Here is an 18,549-nt window from a genome sequence, read left to right as displayed (position 1 = left end):
ATTTTTCTTTTTTTCTATACACTTGTCTCTTATTAAATATCTGATTGCTTTCACAACAGGCCTAACTTTAGGAGCCTCATGACATGAGACACAACTGTTTCACTGAGATGACCTATTCTCAGGACCAAGAGAGTGGTTCAATGAGACAGAGCTATCTATCAACTCAAATTCTGAACTGTGAAACTTCTTGGGGAAGTTCCAAAGGAGGGAACCCTGGGGGTTCAGAACAGACCTCTCCAAGATGTGCCACTTTGGCACATGGATTATTTTGAGCTAGGGCAACAGAGATCCTACAGGTTCAAGAGAAACTACGTCTCCTCCCTTAACTACCTACAAGGACTTAAATTGGAGATTTTTCCCAGAAAAAAAAAGTTATTACCAGAACTTTATGTAAGTGGCCCCATCTGTATGGCAGGGCAAACACCTAAGTGACCAATATCTGCTCCTTTTAAAATTGTCCTGTGAATTACGCTCCTGCCCTCGAGAGCCTCGGGCCCCTAACTCATTTCTTAGTTCAGGATAGCAATGTATACCTCATTGTACCTTTCTGTCTCTGACCGTCTCGTGTAGGGTTCCTATGCTTATGAAATAATTTGATTTTCTCCTGTTAAACTCTCTCATGTCAATTCAATTCTTATAGCAGCTAGAAGAACCTAGGACGGTAAAGGAAAGTTTCCTTCCTCCCCAACAACAGCAAAATTCTCCTTAACTCATGCAGAGGTGTTTTTTCTGGTCCTTCTGACCTTAATCCATTGTTGAATTTTCAGAAAGAAACGAATGGCATTGTGACTCCAAAACTGTGAACATAACTCACTGCCTGTGATAATGCACGGTTATCTGTGCCCTGTGATTCTCTTAGAAACTGTATTGTATAATCAATTAGTAGCTACTATGAATAATTTAAGTGCAACAAAGAACACATTACTTTCTTCAGATGATGGAATTTAAAAACTCATGCTCATCAAGAACATAGATTCATCTTGTGTGTAAGTAAATAGTTAATTGATATCTTCAAGTTTGGTCTCTTAAAAAAGCAAAATATGTGTAGAGTATGAATTTCTTAAACCATCACAGCTGAAAAAATGGGCAACAACCTGCTACCTAAAACTGAGTTAATGGTATATAGAGATAGGGACTTGTCAATGTTGATACGTTCACTTTACGTGGGATGCTCGCCCAGATGGGCTGTGGTGAAATAAATGAATTAGAGAATAAAGCTATAATAGCACTTTGTTGTGCATCTATTAGATGCTTTATCAACAACTTTGTAAGTTTATTACTGTAATCCCAATGTATGAACGCTGAAGATCAGATGGAGTTCAATGATTTGCTGAAGGTCCAATGCTAGAAAGGGATGGAGTCAAGAATTATATCTGTATTTGTGTCCAAAGCCCTCTCTTTTCACTATATTAAACTACCTTCCTCAATGCTTCCATCTCATTTTATTATGATACTATACACATACGTTAATATTAATCATTTCTACCAAATGAGTAATTTTATTTTTCAGTGTTTTTCTCCTCATTTCAGTTTCTAACCCAATAAGAAAGTTAAAAAAGAAGGATAAGAAAGTAAAAAAAGAAGTAGAGGAAGAGGAGGAAATTAACTTGAATAAGTTACTAAAATTAAGTTTTCCTGAGAGCCAAAGTTCTCACGATCTTCTAATTTTCCAGGACCTAGATGTGTCATATATATATTTTAGATATAACATGCCCTTTTGCCATTATATGCATGAATTATAATTGTACATTTTAGAACGATTTCCATAAAAATAGTTAAGAAAACAAAATATAGTTTGCTTTAAACAATCAGCTTCAATTATTCTAATGTAAATTAGTTCCTACCTTAACAATACCATCTTCCTAGAAATGTTCCCCCAAACATGAACATAGACTATCAGTTTTTAAATCTGAAAAAGGCAAAGTACAAGCAATCAAATTAATTCTTAATTAAGATGTTAGTAAAGAATCCCCTGTTACACTCTAGGCACCATGTAAAGACAGGAGAGATGATAGATAAATTCCTTTAAGTAAAAATACTTCCCCACTGTGTTGACTATTAACTCCAGGGTTGACTATCTCCATCAATAGTAGTTCTCTGGAGTGGTTAACCCAAGATCATATGCAAGTGAGAAAATCAAAAAAGATTAAATATTTGAAATATGATGGATTTTAATATGAATTGTGTTCACTACCAAAAAAAGAATGCTTTCATTGTCACATGTCTTTTATTCTAAGTTTACCAAGAATAAAATAAGATGATTCACCTTTTCACTCTAAGATATTATTAAAGATATTAGCATTTTTTGTATATAAAGATATTAGCACGTTTTGCTTTCAACCGACTTTATTTGCAACAGGCCATGCAGTCATAGCAAGTAATATTAAAGGCCCTAATGCCAGTTATTACTTCTGGTTTTCATTGGTTTTATTCTAGATCTGCACATGCATTATGCAACGTTTTTTAAAAATGAGCATAACAGTTTAGTACATAAAAAACAGACAACCTTAGAAACAGACTATTAAAAGAGACAAATAAAAGGACTGTTTGAATACCTGGTTTTAAATCCCCATGGGCAAATATGTCAATCATATATCGACAGAATGCATACTGATCTGACAAAAGTAGAAAGAAAAAAAAGCAGTGAAAAAAATGTCATTGACACCTTTCCTTTTTCCTAGGGAAAGATGGCTTAACAAAACAAACAAAGTAGCATAATTCTATTTTAATTACTACAATATTTTCTGTGAAGGAATAATTTGCACATATATGAACACACGGGAAAAATAATAAATTTAAGTTTCCATTTATTCCATACAAAAAGAATAACCTTAAAAATTGAAACAGACTAGTTCAGAGTAATATTATAGTGTTTTTAAAAATCAAAACCTTTTTCATCAAATTTATTATTAGTCATCATATTTAAGCAATTTTTCTCATTGTCTGTATATATACTTCCAGTAATGAAACAGAAGTTTCACAAGAGGAAATTGTTTCCAACTTGGAATGTTTTACCAAATATTCACTCCCAACCTTTCACCTCATTGTCTAAATGAAGCCACAGAATGTTTCTTGAAAAGGCAAGCAGGAGGGCTAACCCCTTTGCAAACTGTCAGGGGTCTTCTACGTGGAGATTCTCTTCAATTAGAAGAGGAAATCCAGAAGAACAGACTTACAGCACTAAATAACATGATTCTTAAGGTAATTGATTGGGTAATCTTTATTAGAAGATCATCTTATGATCTTGATTAGTATATGGTCCATGGAAAAAGTAAAAAAAAAAAAAAAAAAAAAAAAGGGAAACAGCATAGGATTTGAGCTTTTGAGGCAGACTTTGTCAAAAATTATTTCAGGAGTTCGTTTTTTCATTTCCTTCTAAATTAAAGACATTGTACTGAACTTTAAATTTTCATATAACTTTAGATTCTGCCGAGGTCATTCCAATCCAAATTTCAGTTGATGAATCATTCTATAAGCTTTACCGTATCTTCTTTAAAGCTTGAAGATTATTAAATGAATCTTGTTCAAAATGATTTACAGTTAAATGTTTCTAAATAGGCATCTTATTAATTCAATAAATCCAAAGGCAGCTTTAGGATCAAGAGAGTTTATTGAATTTATACAACATGACATACCCTTAAGGGCTTTAAATTATGTATATCAAACCTATGAAATAACGAAACCTGTTATTATATAAATACACACACAAGGATTTTTGTAAACCTCATTGTTTTTAGAGTATTTACAGTATTTTTAGAGTAATCCATTATATTATGAGACTCCACCTTTGAAAAAAATGTACTTATTGCAGAAGGTGTAAAAATATAATTCTTTTCATTAGTACCTAAATGAGTAGGCCAAAACTCATAAAGTTTCAAAAATTTGCATGGATTTTGATTGTTGAATTGGGTCTCACTTCCCCACGTGTGAGGTGGGGAGTGGGAGGGAGTTAGCTCTCGGATCAGCCCAAGAATTTATTTGCTCCTCAGTGTACTGGCAGTTATAACAGGGGTTTCTGATCCCAGGACCTGGGAATCCTATGATACAGGAGAGAAGATGAAGGTAGAGAGTATTTTCTCTTTTCTGGGCATAAACCTTTTCCTTAGCAAAATTGTAGAATGAGCCATTTGACTCTAAGATGAAAAACTGTATTTCCCTTAAATGGCAAACTTGAGGTTGGGCAAGGAGGACTTCCTAAAATCAGCAGGCTTTCTCCTTTGTTTCAGTAGTTAATGTGACTGATCATTTTAGATGTGCCCTTCCTACAACTCTAGAAGTAGTTCTCAAAGGGCAATTTAAATATCAAAAAGATGAGGAATTTGTTAAAATGCAGATTTTTTGGCCTAGTCATGCAAAAAAAAAACCTTACAATTCGATGGGTCTGGACCCTAGGAATATGCATTTTTGACCGACTCCCCAGAGGAATCAGATTAGACCACACTTTCAGAATCATTGATCTAAAATTGCTCAAAATTTCTTTTCTCACAACGTTTCTAGTGGTATCATAGCCCTCAGCAACAGCAATGGAGAAAGTATGTACCTTAGAAGTTTAGAATGCAGGGACTTCTTGAAACTTGAAGGGTTTGGACTATCCCCCAAAATGAAATATTGTGCTCTGCCCCAAGCTGTGATAGAATGTTTATATACATAACATGTGGAATAGTTTATTGAATTAATTAAAATCTTCATGCTTCAGAGATTCTTCTTTAACTGAATGCTAAGAGTGTAATGATGCTATTACCAAATTATTACCAAAGTAAAATGCTTATATTTCTTATACCAATATTTTCTGGATCCAAAGTCATTTGTTTAATTAATGCACCAGTAGTCCTACAAGTTTCCAATTTTAAAAAAGAAAATCTCTTATGAACTCAAAGAAGGTTAATATTTTTAATCTAGAAAATTGAGTTACACCACGTAGGAGGTTTCTTTTATATTTAAATAATGCTGTGAAGTTGCATTCTAATGGCACCAACATATCAATAGGAAGATAGAGAGTATTTTTACAAAATTTAAAGTTAAGAATTTTCTTTTTTGGCTGCACCACAGGCATGCAGGATCTTAATTCCCCCACCAGGGATAGTACCCGTGCCTCTTGCAGTAGAAGCATGGAGTCCTAACCACTGGACCACCAGGGAATTCCCAAAGTTAAGAATTTTTAAATATTTTAAATTAGGATGTCCATTTCCACCTGTCTTGTGTGTTGACCTTAACAATGTGTAAGAACTCTAGGCAGGTATGTGTTGGGCAGTCCCCAGTGTGTCTGCTTCATCTGTCTAAGGATAAAGCAAAACCAAGTCTTCCTGATTTTGGAAAGTTCATTTTAAAGAAATGCTTCTTTAAATCCAACTCAAATATTCAAACAGGACATTTTTTTCCTAAAGAAAATCTGAACTGTTCTATCATTCTTTCATTGTTATGTGACAATAATTCACATAAGGTAATTTCATATCTCGTCACCACTTCTTATTACTTTTTTCCCCTAATGAACATCTTTCTAGGAATACCACATGCTGTCCATCTCTCCCCTTCCTGATCCTCAGGGACCACTGATGGATGTCATTCAGCTGCTGCCTTATTGGTATTCCCTGTGGAGTAGCAGCTGAGAGAAAATGCATTCAGGGTGTAGAATGTTAACAGAAAATAAATTTTAAAAAACCTCTAATGAGAATGGGGCATATGTGGTCTGGTGCTCTATGGCAGATTCACATTAGCTACAATTTCTCTGCTTGCCACAAACAGTTGTTAAAAAAAAATAAGAAGGAAGAAAAGAAAGAATGAGCATAGCAGTGGGGAGGTTTGATTTTTTTCCTTCCCCACAAATTTGCCAGAGACCATCAGAAAATCAGAGAGCAATACTTGATCGTGCTGACCCTTCTTACCCTACTTTAAACAGATTAAGAATGGTCCATAAAAACCAGATTAGGTAATATATTAGAGTGTGTTTAAGTTTACAGTAGGCACGTACAAATATATGAATCTTATTCCTGATGCTTTAGTAGAAATAGTGTTTATATATACAATGTTAAAAATAACCATATATGAATGTATATGCATGTATACTATATAATAAAATAATTGCCAATAAGTGTACTGCTGCATGTAAAAATCTGTGTCCAGTGAATAAAAGACCTATAGAAGCAATTTATTTAAGAAGAACTATTAGAAATCTATAGGAAAAGAATGTCAAATTCTTTAGGTCTAACTTAAGCTAAGCAAATAAATAATCCCTTGTCTAAAGGAGAACCAACTCAACAATTTCACTAAATCATCAATACAAGAGTCTCAAAATCAAAGTCACCTCACAAGTAGATTATTTAGAAAGCACTATGTCTTTATCATGTTTGAGTTAAAACTATAATGCAATTAGGTTTTTTTATAAACAAATGCTGTTAAATCATAGCTTAAATTTTTTAAAATGACATATTTATGTGTCTGATCAGCTATTTGAGGTAACATTTTCATTATTTACCTAATAATACATTTATCTAATTGATGGTAGATCTCAATAGAGAGCCTTAATTTAGCAAATGCATTTGTTTAGCTGATAAAATCACATTTGTGCTTTTATTTAACTCTAAGTGATATCTGAATGTCTTTTAATAGATAAATAGCTCTTGATATGAAAATGAAAACAGTAGATTGAAAATGGAAAGGTAATATAATGCTATCTTCAATACTGATTACTGATAGGAATAAAATATAGTATATGTGACCCAGACATATTATTTGGAAATACTTTAGTGATGTGTCTTCATCAATAAAATATGGCCCCCAAATAACTAAGATAGTAAAAATGAACATCCAAAAGTGTACTCATATTCCTAGTTGCTAGATAAGTATTTTGGTACTCCCATATATAACTGGAATGAATTTTTACATACTGTATTTATGTACAAAAAATAAAAATATGCTTGGTACGTTTAATCTGGTTTCATGTGATTATTTTCTTTTTTGTGTGATTATTTTCTTTCTTAAAAGGCAATCTAAAATGCAAAGTATTTTAGGATCTTGATAATAATTTTAAATAAGCATATAAGTGAATCAGAAGATTAATTTTCCTGTCTTCTATCACAATAAAATAGTCCATTCAAAATATTTTCTCTTTATTTACTATATTTTTCCTACTCAAATTATTGCATAAATAACATACAGCTTTGTTAGAGATGATAATTAATATTTTTAATTGATTCAAGGCAATATAATCATCTTTAAAATTGAAGAAAGGTTTTTGGGCTCCAAAGATTTAATCACTCATATGCTTTATTAGTTAAATTAAAATTTTTGTGGACTACTACAAAAAAAATCTCTTCCTTTCTTCTTTCCTTCCTTCTTTTCCTTTTTAAAATAATTTTCAAAAAATACACCTTTTCCCTCATATAAATAAATGTTTCCAAATATTACTTGTGAATTCAGGGGAAAAAGTGATTCAAAGATAATATACAAGAGTGAATTGCAAAGACAAATGCCATATAATTTCACCTGTATGTAGAATCTTAAACAAAAAGAGTATAGATAGCAAATTTCATATCTTGTTTGTACCTTATAGTGGGGAAAATTATCAGTCTCACTGTCCAAATAGCTTACTCAGTAACAATATTTTTAATTTCTTTAATGCAAATCTTATGGAAACAATTCCTTAATTTTAGCCCTCAAATAAAATTATTAAAACTCTCAGAATAAGGACAAATTTTATTTTGCAACACCCCTAAAAAACATTTATAGGAATAGTCTATACAGAGCAAATCCCACATTCTGTGTGGGGAAGTTCAGGACTGTAGCAACTTGGAACCAGGAGTGGATTTAGGGAAGGAAAGATTCAACAAGGGCCAGAGATGTGTGACAATACAGCCCTCAGCTGACCTCTTAAAACTCCACCCTTTTATGCTTACAAGTACCTTTCTTTAAAGAATATCAGGTTTACATTCCACCGCCATGTAAATGCTCTATTTCTATGAAGTACGGATGTTAAGTTTTACATCACTCTTATTGAAAAGCAGCACAATATGTAAGATACAGAGCTTTCTATGGTGATAAATTTAGTCACTGGACAAACTGGATTTAATAATTCAATGTATATTCTAAATTATATGCTCGTGCAGAGCTACAGGAATGTGTGGATACTTTTTATGATACTTATTGTATATCATTTGAACATACACCCCTTAATAAACTCCTTGAGAATTCTCAGTTTCCTGCATTGCTGTTCTTCAAAGAGTACACAAAGGACAGAGTATGTGTCCTTTAAATAACTTCAGATACTAACTCAAATCCTCTTTTAAAAATGTTTCAAAATGCATCTTTAGATATGTGAACATAGTTTAGTATTTCTATAAACAAATTTTAATTCCCAAATTATTGTATTTCCTTTCAGGTATATTCACTTATACAAGTCTTTTACTCCCACGTAAAGTCTGATCTTGGTCTTTTTTCAGTTTTTAATTTCACTGCATCTGTTTCTTGCCCAATACTCTCCTAGAACCTCTGGCCACCTCCTCTGAATGTTTACCTTTCTGTTCATGCTTGGACACCACTGCAGCATCTTTCTTGTCCTTCTCTTTGGGCTTAGGTGATGTTTTCTGTGCTTCTTTTACTTTTGCAGCTGTTTGCTTCACCTTCTCCTGTTTTGCACCTTTCACTTCCTTTTTAATCTTTTCTTCAGTCTTTTCTCTGGTCTTAGCTTTCTTCTCTTCTGTATGAGTTAAAGAAAAGTTGAATTACATATATATATATATATATATACACATACATATATTTAACCAATGCAGCATTTCATCTTTCATTGGTTGTTAAGAACACTTTTAAAAGAAAGAGAACAGAAAAACAAAACAATTGTGTCACTGACATAAATACTTGTGACTATCATTTGATTTTTATATAGTTTATGAAGTGGCATGTTAGATTACTAAAAAAATGTAACTAACTTGAAAGTTGGACTCTTTCTTAATTTGTACATGAAAACATTACTTTTTAGGTAGTCAGGAACTAAGTATATCAACAAGGAAGCATTTGGATTCTGGAGGGAAGTATATATATAGACATGTTCAGTGAAAAGCCATGTCCATACCAAAGAGCCCAATAAGAGACCTTTTAAAACAATATGATCATTTTTGTCCACAACTGAAATATCTTAAAAGTCATTCAAGAAACTGAATTGTCAACACAATATTTTTTAAAGGTAACTATTATGAAGGCAAATGTAAAATTATTTCCACTGGTAATGACTAATAGAAACAAAACAATAAAATCCATTAAGGGATAACTCAGACATTCAGTCTCTAATGATGTGACTTTAAAGCGATGGAAAGAGAACAAAATTAAGATGTTGGCTCCTGCTTATCTTAATTGAAAAATAATAATTCAGGTGACTTTTAAAGCCCTTAAATATATCCTAGAAAACAGAAAGTGCTATAAATTAGCATATATGTGAATATATATGAATTATGATACATATACATATATTCTATACATTCATATTTTATTCTGATATTATTACATGTATTGGGGGAAGGGAACTGGGAATGTGAACTAATCAGTCTGCGAATCTTTCAATTATTTTAAAAAAGCAATAATAATATAGTACACATTTGTGGAAAGTGTTTGTAATAGAAGTTGCATATTGGACATTATTTATTCTATGGGATCACACATAATCACTAGACTTCATAGTAAGTCTACTATAGTGTTGGACCCTCTAATGTCATTTGCCCATGTAATGGGTAGCCTTTATTGTGACTCATGTTGAAGAATCTGATGAAAATATTATAATCAAGTCTCTTGACTTTAGTACACTAAGCTAGGATTTGAGACTATGACAAGATAATATTATGAAGTCCTGCAAAGAGAAGAATGAAAATGCTAATGCTTGATGCTTGTGAAACCACAATATCACCTGTGGTGCTGCATTTAACTGAATGGATTCACACCTCCCAAAGCACTGTTAAACTTCGCAGGGAAATCTTGATGCTGTGTTAGGGGTAGGGGATATTTCTATCAAAATAAATTGGGAAACACTTAAGCTAAACTGGTTTCTTTACTATGGAATTCCTCAAAGCTAAAGTGCATTAAGAATCTTCAAGGAGGGAGATTATGCTACCCACTGTTTCCCAAAGTTACTGACCATAAAACTCTCATAGAAGCATCACCCAATTACTCCACAAACTTCCAACATCTTTGTGGCTTCTGTGACTACAGTCAACTGGGGATTTTCTTCTACTCCCTTTAAACCTTTTCTAAGTTTCCTTTACTGCTTTCTGCTCCTTCCTACAGCAGACACATACATTTCTATGACTGAAACCATCAGCTCTGTGCAAATGACTTTAAATCAACATCATTCCAGGACCCCACACCAAAATATTTATTCATTTCTGCTTGGAGAGAAAGTTCCTCTGAGATGGCCAACAGCACCTCAGAGTCATACAATCCACATATGTTCACCTAACAAACCCCTCCAGAGAGCCTAGCATGACCTAGGCTCAGAGCCTGCTGCCAGTGGTCTGAAGATTGGCGGGACAATGTTCCTATCTGAGGAGAGCTGACTAAAAGCCTGTGATACCCAATTAAAAAAATATGAAAACAAAACAAAACCACAAAACCCTCTGATTTCTGGCTTCATCATTTCTCCTCTCATAGCATCTTTCCAAAAGTTTCTTCCTCCAGTAGGCTACTTTCTTTTTTAAAAAATATCTCATGTATTTTCCACATGTCAAATATTACCAAGCTATACTGTCTATGTTTTTCATATTTTACACACATATAAAATCCCTTTGTGCTCAATTCATATGCAGCAAATGACTCTGCCATTGGAATTAATCATTTCTTCACCCGAGATTAAATTTGTCTCAACTTTTTTTTAGGTACACGTTATTCCCTACTATTTATCTTGTATTACAGATGGCTGTTCACATATCTGTCTTCCCTACCATACTGAGAGCAACTTGAGGATAGGAACTATATTATTCATTTTTGTAGCAACATAATGTCTAACTAACACAGTGCTTTTTTCAGAGAAAACAAAGAATAAATGTTTATGAATGAACAATTTTGTTCATGTTTATGAATGAACAATCAAGAAGAGAAAACAGTAATTGTTTCACTATGTTCAGATCATGTGTACAACATACTGACATATAGATTACATATGTAAATATGTGTTTAGAAATGGGCTTGAAACAACCTGGAAAATTTGCCAACTGTTTTTTTGCTTATACTTTTTATATGTGAAATTATTATTTTGGTTACCCTAAATGGCACCTAGCTACTTCTTGTAGGTAGCAGTTGATTTAACCTTAGCTTTGTACTATGAAATTAAAGATATGTGAAATTAAGATCTACTTTTAGTGCCATTATAATTTATAAATGAGTAAAGGTAATTTTCTTAAACACAAGACTACATCTAAAACAAATTCTTTTTTTAAAAAACAAATTCATTTTTATCAGTGGTTTTAAGTATAAAAATAACAAATTTTTCTCTATCTATTTTAGACATTTTTAGTGATCTTCATCTTTGAAATAGATAATGTTGCCTCACATTTAAACAAAAATGGGTGAGAACTCAACAATGATGTGGATATAATGTAGAAAATACCATAAAATTAAAGCAACACCCAACTTATATTTATTTTTATCAAACTGGGTAGGTGTTCTTAAATTTTGTACCAAATACTTTTCCTGATTTTTCTCAAAAAGAATTTAAGTGACATCTGCACTTAGGAGTTCATTTAGGAACAAAAAAGCAAAAAGAATTGTCATGTTCAAATCACCCAGCTCAGTTTAGGAAGACATTTAATTTAAGACTTTTATCAAATGGAAAACAAATGGTCTAACCAAAAGAATGACATCAGCATATTTGATCCAACTTTGGAATTAGTAATAACTGTTAGCATCTGAACCAGAATCAAAATGTCTTAAAGTAGGGAAACCACATTACCCAATAAACATACTAACATACTATACATTTTGGGAGTTAGGAAATAACCCATTTCAACTCTCATTCATTAAGGAACTACCAGTTGCTTAACTTTCTCTCTCTCTCACTTATATTCTTATTAAAGTATTTGTGATTTTCAGCAGGCCGGGCTGACTCATGATGGCCCTTAACGATTCCCACCTTCTGGTATGCATACCCTTGTATAATCCTCTCCCCTTGAATATGGGCTGGCTTATGAATTTGCTGCTAACCCACAGTATGTGGCTTCCATGATTACTTTACATAAGATTGTTATTTCTGTCTTGCTAGCTAATTTGCTCTCTTGCTAGCTGATTCGCTCTTGCTGGGTTTGATGAAGCCAGAAATATTGGTGAGACTCATGTGGCAAGAAATGAGGATGGTCTCCTGCCAAAAGCCAGGAAGAACTGAGACTCTCATGCAACAGGCCTTGAGGAACTGAATCTTGCCAACAGTCATTTAAATGAACTTGGAAATAGTTCTTCCCCAGCTGAGACTTCAGATGGGACTGCAGCTCTGTCTAACACATTGATCTCAGTTTTGTGAGACACTGTAAAGCAGAAGACTGAGTTGAGCCATGTCCAGATTCTTGGCCCACAGAAACTGTGAGATAATATATGTGTGTTGATTTCAGCCACTAAATTTGCGGTAATTTTTTACACATAAAGAAAGGATTAATACAGTATTAAGTAAATATTTGTTAAAGGAATAATGGATGCTTGAAGGACTTTATTTAATTATCTTTGGAAAGAATACTTGATTTATACTCACTTGGGGTTTTGTCTTAGTTCAATTACATACTAGCTTTATAATCTGGACAAATTGTTTTCTCTCCCCAGAAGTAAATTTCTTCATCTGTTAAGTTAGGTAATTAATTGGGATAATCTCTAACATCCCTACTAGCTTTAAGTTTCAATTCATCCATCTTAACTTCAATAAAATGTTTGGTTACCTCACGGAAACATTTAGTAAAAAATATATCTGCCTCAAATATCTAATTATTTTACATTGTGTAGATAAACACATTAAATTTTGAAAATACATTCCAATTTTTATCTACATGCTTAGACCCTTGAAAATATACTAGATTTCTAAAATATACTGATCACATAAAACCTATATTTTAAAATACGAGGAGGGAGCAGGAGATAAAATGGCCAAGTAGGAGGACACAGAGCTCACCTGCCCCCATGAACACACCAAAAGTACATCTACATGTGGAGCAATTCTCACTGAAAACAAACTGGAGACTGGCAGAAAGATTTTTTTACAACCAAGCCTCTAAGAAAGATACACACAAAATCAGGTAGGAAGAGAAGCAATTAGGTTGTGACCTGTACCTCTAGAAGGGGACACAGAAGAGGAGAAGGATTAACTAGGCTTGCAGATTACCCCCTGGGGAGCGAGCAGTTCGAAACACATATCAGTCACCACAGTCCTCGGGTCTGACACCAGGAGTACCAGTCCCCTTAGCTGGTTTGAAAACCAGTGGGACTAACAGCAGGGCTGTAAGAAACCTAGACTCTGCTCTGGTACACACATGCTCACTTACTCCTGAAACAAAGCAGAGGAAGCAAACTGAACTGTCTGAGATTCTAGCCGGTTTCCAGTGACTACCCCAGCTCATGCCCCAGCCTAAGCTGAGCACCCACTCTAGCCAAGTTTGCTCTGTGGTGCAGTTCTACCCTAGGGCAAAGGCTGCCACAGCTGAGGAGAGTGCATGGTTATAAAGGATAGAGCTGGCTCATCTTAATTGGGTGACAGCAGTCATTCCTGGCATTTATGGAGGCAGCAGATGGGGAGTGGACCAGAATTCTGACTGGGGTGCTGGGACCACCCCAGCCTGCACCCTGAATAATGCTGAGTACACACTCCAGCCCCTCTTGCTGCAGCACTGCTCCACTCTGTGCTGAAGGTGCCAATGCCCAGAGCAGGGAGAGCACACACTTAGAGGGAACAGAGCCAGCTTGGTCCCAAACATCAGGGTTTCTCCTCCAGCAACTTGGGACCTGATCCAGTCCCCTATAGGGTGGTGCTAGCCTCTGAACAGAGGAGAAGCCCAGGCTCACACCTGGCTCTGGCCCTAGACCCTCCATCTCCAGCTCCACATCCTACCACGGTGACAGCTGCCTGCACAACATGGGGCAAGATGAGACTCATGCTCACGTCAGATCCAGCCCTCCCTCCAAAGCCACTTGGCACATGCAGACTATAGGGGCACTCCCACATAAAGACACCCCTTCAGGACTGGGATAGGTTACTGTTCCACCTAATTTCAGAGAGATAGTTGAGAAGAGAGAGGAATTTGTTTTAAATGAAGGAACAAGAAAAAAACTCTGAAAAAACATCAAATGAATCAGAGATAAATATTACCAGATAAAGAGTTCAAAGCATTAGTAATAAGAATGCTAACTGAATTAGTGAAAAGAATAGATGAACACCATGATAATTTTAGCAAGGAACTAGAAAATATAAAAAAGAACCAATCAGAACTGAAGAATATAATAACTGAAATGAAAAACACACTAGAAGGAATTAACAGCTGACTAGGTGATACAGAAGAACGCATAAGAGATCTGGAAAATAAAATAATGGAAATCACCCAATCAGAACAGCAAAAAGAAAAACAATTTAAAAAAATGAGAACAGTTTAAGGGACCTCTGAGACAACATTGAACAACCCAGTGTTCACATCATAGGGGTCCCAGGAGAAGAGAGAAAGGGGTTGAAAATGTATTTGAGGACGGTATGGCTGAAAACTTCCTGAACCTCAAGAAGGAAACAGATATCCAGGTACAGGAAGCACAGAGGGTCCCAAAGAAGATGAACATCCAAACATATCATAATTAAAATGGAAAATATTAAAGATAGAGAATTCTAAAAGAGCAAGAAAAAAACAAAGAGTTGTACACGGGAATCCCTATAAGGCTATCAGATGATTTTTCTGCAGAAACTTTTCAGGCCGGAAGAGAATGACCTGATATATTTAAAGTGCTGAAAGTAAAAAACCTACAACCTAGGATATTCTATCCAGCAAGACTATCATTTACAACTGAAGGAAGATAAAGAACTTCTCAGAAAAGCAAAAACTAAAATAGTTCATCAAGACTAAATAGGCCCTAAAAGAAACGTTGAAGGGTCTTCTCTAAGTGGAAAAGAAAAAGCTACAAGAAATAATAATCTATAGGAAAAGAAAAATCCCACTAGTAAAGGCAAATGTATAGTAAAGGCTGTGGATCAACCACTTAAATAAGCTAGTACAAAGATTAAAAGACAAAAAACTCATAAATTCATCTATAACTGCAATAAATGGTTAAGGTATAAGCATGAAAATGTAAAACATGACATTAAAAACACAAAACGTGGGGCACTCACAGATATAGAGAACAAGTTAGTAGTTTACCAGTTGGGAGAGTGAAGGGAAAAGGGGCAAGATAGGAGTAGGGGAGTAAGAGGTACAACCCATTACATGTAAAGTAAATAAGGTACATGGATACAATACAGGAATATAGCCAATATTTTATAATAATTTTAAATGGAATATAATCTATGAAAATTTTGAATCATTATGTTGTATACCTGAAACTAATATAATATTGTAAATCAACTATACTTCTATAAAAAACATAAATTTTTTTAATTAAAATTAAAACATAAAAATATTAAAAAGACAAATATTGTATGACATATTTATATATGGAATCTAAAAAATAATACAAATGAACTTATTTATAAAACAGAAAACAGACTCAGTCATAGAAAACAAACTTATAGTTACTAAAGGGCAAGTTGGGGAGTGATAAATTAGGAGTATGGATTTAATAGATATACTTCTCTATATAAAAACTAGATAAACAAGGATTTACAGTATAGCACAGGGAACTATAGTCAATATCTTATAATAACCTATAATGGAAAAGAATCAGAAAAATATATTTATATATTTATGACTGAATTGCTTTGCCGTATATCTGAAACTAATACAATATTATAAATCAACTATACTTCAATAAAATATATATATAAATAAAATATGAGGAAGCAATTTGAATTTAGTAGATAAGACTGAACTATCAGAACCTGTATTTTTCTAACATCAAACGATTTGTAGACAAACTTAGAATAAAAACTAGTTGATGTAATCTTCCAAAGTTTATAACATTACGTTGATATTCTAACTGATTTTTTCTTTGGTGTATTATCAAGACAGTTAAGGCCCTCAATGCTTAAAATATTGATCAGGTTGATGCATTATCCTTCTTGGAAAAAGAAATCCTTAATTTTAGTGTTCTAAAATTAAATTCAAGGTGTAATACTGATCCAAACTGTAAACCAGATATGTTGCACTGGTTTCCTCTTGTTATAGTAACTACCACAAATTTAGCTGCTTAACCCAGCAACCATTTAATATCTTCTGGTTTCCACGGTTCAAAAGTCTTGCCATAATGTGGCTCAAATAGGTTTTCTGCTTAGGGTCCACAGTGCTAAACTCAAGTTGTCAGCAGGGCTGCATTTCTTACTGGATACTCTGGGGAAGAGTTGGCTTCCACACTTACTCAACATGTTGGCAGAATTCATTCCCTTCTCACACTTTCCATGTACCTCCCTCAATTTTCAAGCCAGTAGTGAGGGCCCAAGTCCTTCTGACACTTCAAATCTTTCTCTTCTGCCACATCTCTATGTTTTTAAATGTTCGCGAGATTACACTGAGCCCTAGATAATTCAGGATAATCCCCGTATTTTAGATCCACCTTAACTACTTCTGCAAACTCCTTTTACCATGTAATGTAACCTAGCTAAGGGGATGCCACCAAGGGATGAAGGTAATGGGGACCAAAATTCTGCCCCCCACATATGGGAAAGCTCTTCATTTTCTTCTCACATTTGGAGATGCTCTATTATTTTAAGTATTCAGTTTTATTATTCTTTTAGATATTAAATTTTAAGTGTAAGGCCAAATTAAATTTTATGTAAAGGAAATGGTGAATGCGTACAATCATCCAGCTACCTGTTACTCAAAATGTAATCTTTTAAAGTAAAAAGTATCATTTACCTTTTGCCACTGTCTTTGTTTCTGGTTTTTCTTTTTTCTCAATTTTTTCCTTGTGAATTGCTTAAACAGAAAATTTTATATTAGTATACACTCTTAATAGATTTCAAGCATTTTCTTTACTTCAGTATTATAGCCACCAAAATCATAAGCTAGTTTGAAGATTGATGACATTAATGAGCCCAATTCAGGAATAAAATATTACTAATTTAATAAAAACTGTATAAAACTTAATTTAAAAGACTTGGCATTAAGACTTAGAAAGCATTTTGAAAGCTAGTCTCACCCTCCTGTTTAAAGTTATCATTCTAAGTAGAATTTTAGAATAACAGCTTTCAGGAAAGACAAACAGAGAGAGTAATTTTATAAGAATTTGTTGAAAGATACATCATTTTATCAGGAGGAAGCACTGTCTTTACAATTAAAAGAAATAACTATCAGGACTACAGTTTTAAGAACACTGTGTCTCAACAAGGACACAATTGACTTTTAGGGAACAATTTCTCAGTATGAGGGATTGTCTTATGCACTGAAAAAATGCTTAGCTTCCCTGGTCCCCACTTACCAAATGCCCGTCACTCCAATGACATTTTAACAACCAAAATGTTTCCAAATACTTCCTAAGGGAAGCACCTATGGTTGAGAACCACTAATGGGTTATAAGGTAACCATCAAAGATTACTGATTGAGTGCAACTTCTTAACTGAATGGTACTTGACATGATACCTGAAACATTATACCTTCTAGTTGTTTATGTAATAGATTAATAACAATAATCAATAATTGTTTATAAAACAATATAAATTTATTTTATCAACTTCTATTTTATTTATATAGACTAGTAAAATCTTGTGTCTCTTAATGGTTTAAGTAAAGGAGTTCTGAGAAGTACAACAGTATGAGCAGGTTATCCTCATATTTCAAATGTATTAAACTGCGCGGTTTAGTAGTTTCCCAAATCACCATACATATTTCAACATTTACATAGTATTTATTAGAGAATAATAATGAGAGTTAAAGAAATTATGGAAAATTAAATAAGAGATTTTAATTAAAATAGTTGGGTTAAAGAAAGAGCCAAATTATTAGAGTGAAAAATTGGAGCCCTAATTATTTTCATTTCTCTAACTATATAATACAAATATTAATGTCAATCAGTTTTACTTGTATTATAAAAGGAAAATGATGTGCTTAAAATATGTATTTAAATAATTATTCTTTTAAAATACAGTCTATGAATGGTTTCCCCAGAATTTTGGAAAGATGATGTAAGCCTCATAGAAAGCTTAGGGCACAATGTCCAGTTGAAGTCCATGAGATCATGGCGGCTGCAGAGTTACCAAGACAGCAGTTTCCTTCCCCTCCAGGGTTTCAGCCTTTCCACCTCTCAGCCTGGCCCATAGTCATCTCCACTACCATTTGGGGTTATGAGTAACAGCTTGGACAATATTCGCTGAAGGAGGGCACAATTCACTCAAGGTCATTGGGCTACAGTATAACTTAGCTCATAAAAAGCAAACTCCTTTAATTGGTATACAGTAAATAAAAGGAC

The 18,549-nt window shown here is 33.8% G+C and overlaps 1 protein-coding gene across 1 annotated transcript in view; it reads right to left on the bottom strand.

The window, feature by feature from the left end:
• Positions 1–8,444: 8,444 nt before the first annotated feature.
• The window catches only part of LOC113605895 (triadin-like), a 118,153-nt gene continuing 108,048 nt past the window's right edge, over positions 8,445–18,549 (bottom strand). Inside the window, exons 7-8 of the mRNA XM_027079594.1 lie at positions 17,001–17,060; positions 8,445–8,692 (exon numbers count right to left, since the gene is read on the bottom strand). Of these exons, the coding sequence (XP_026935395.1) occupies positions 8,445–8,692; positions 17,001–17,060 (308 nt within the window). The remainder of the gene's footprint in view (positions 8,693–17,000; positions 17,061–18,549) is intronic.

Source organism: Aethalodelphis obliquidens, unplaced genomic scaffold (genome assembly GCF_003676395.1).
Source record: "Aethalodelphis obliquidens isolate GAN/ISIS:26980383/991018 unplaced genomic scaffold, ASM367639v1 scaffold3, whole genome shotgun sequence".
NCBI lineage: Eukaryota > Metazoa > Chordata > Mammalia > Artiodactyla > Delphinidae > Aethalodelphis > Aethalodelphis obliquidens.
The sequence above is the reverse complement of the archived record's forward strand: the minus strand, read 5'-3'. Positions and strand labels throughout refer to the sequence as shown.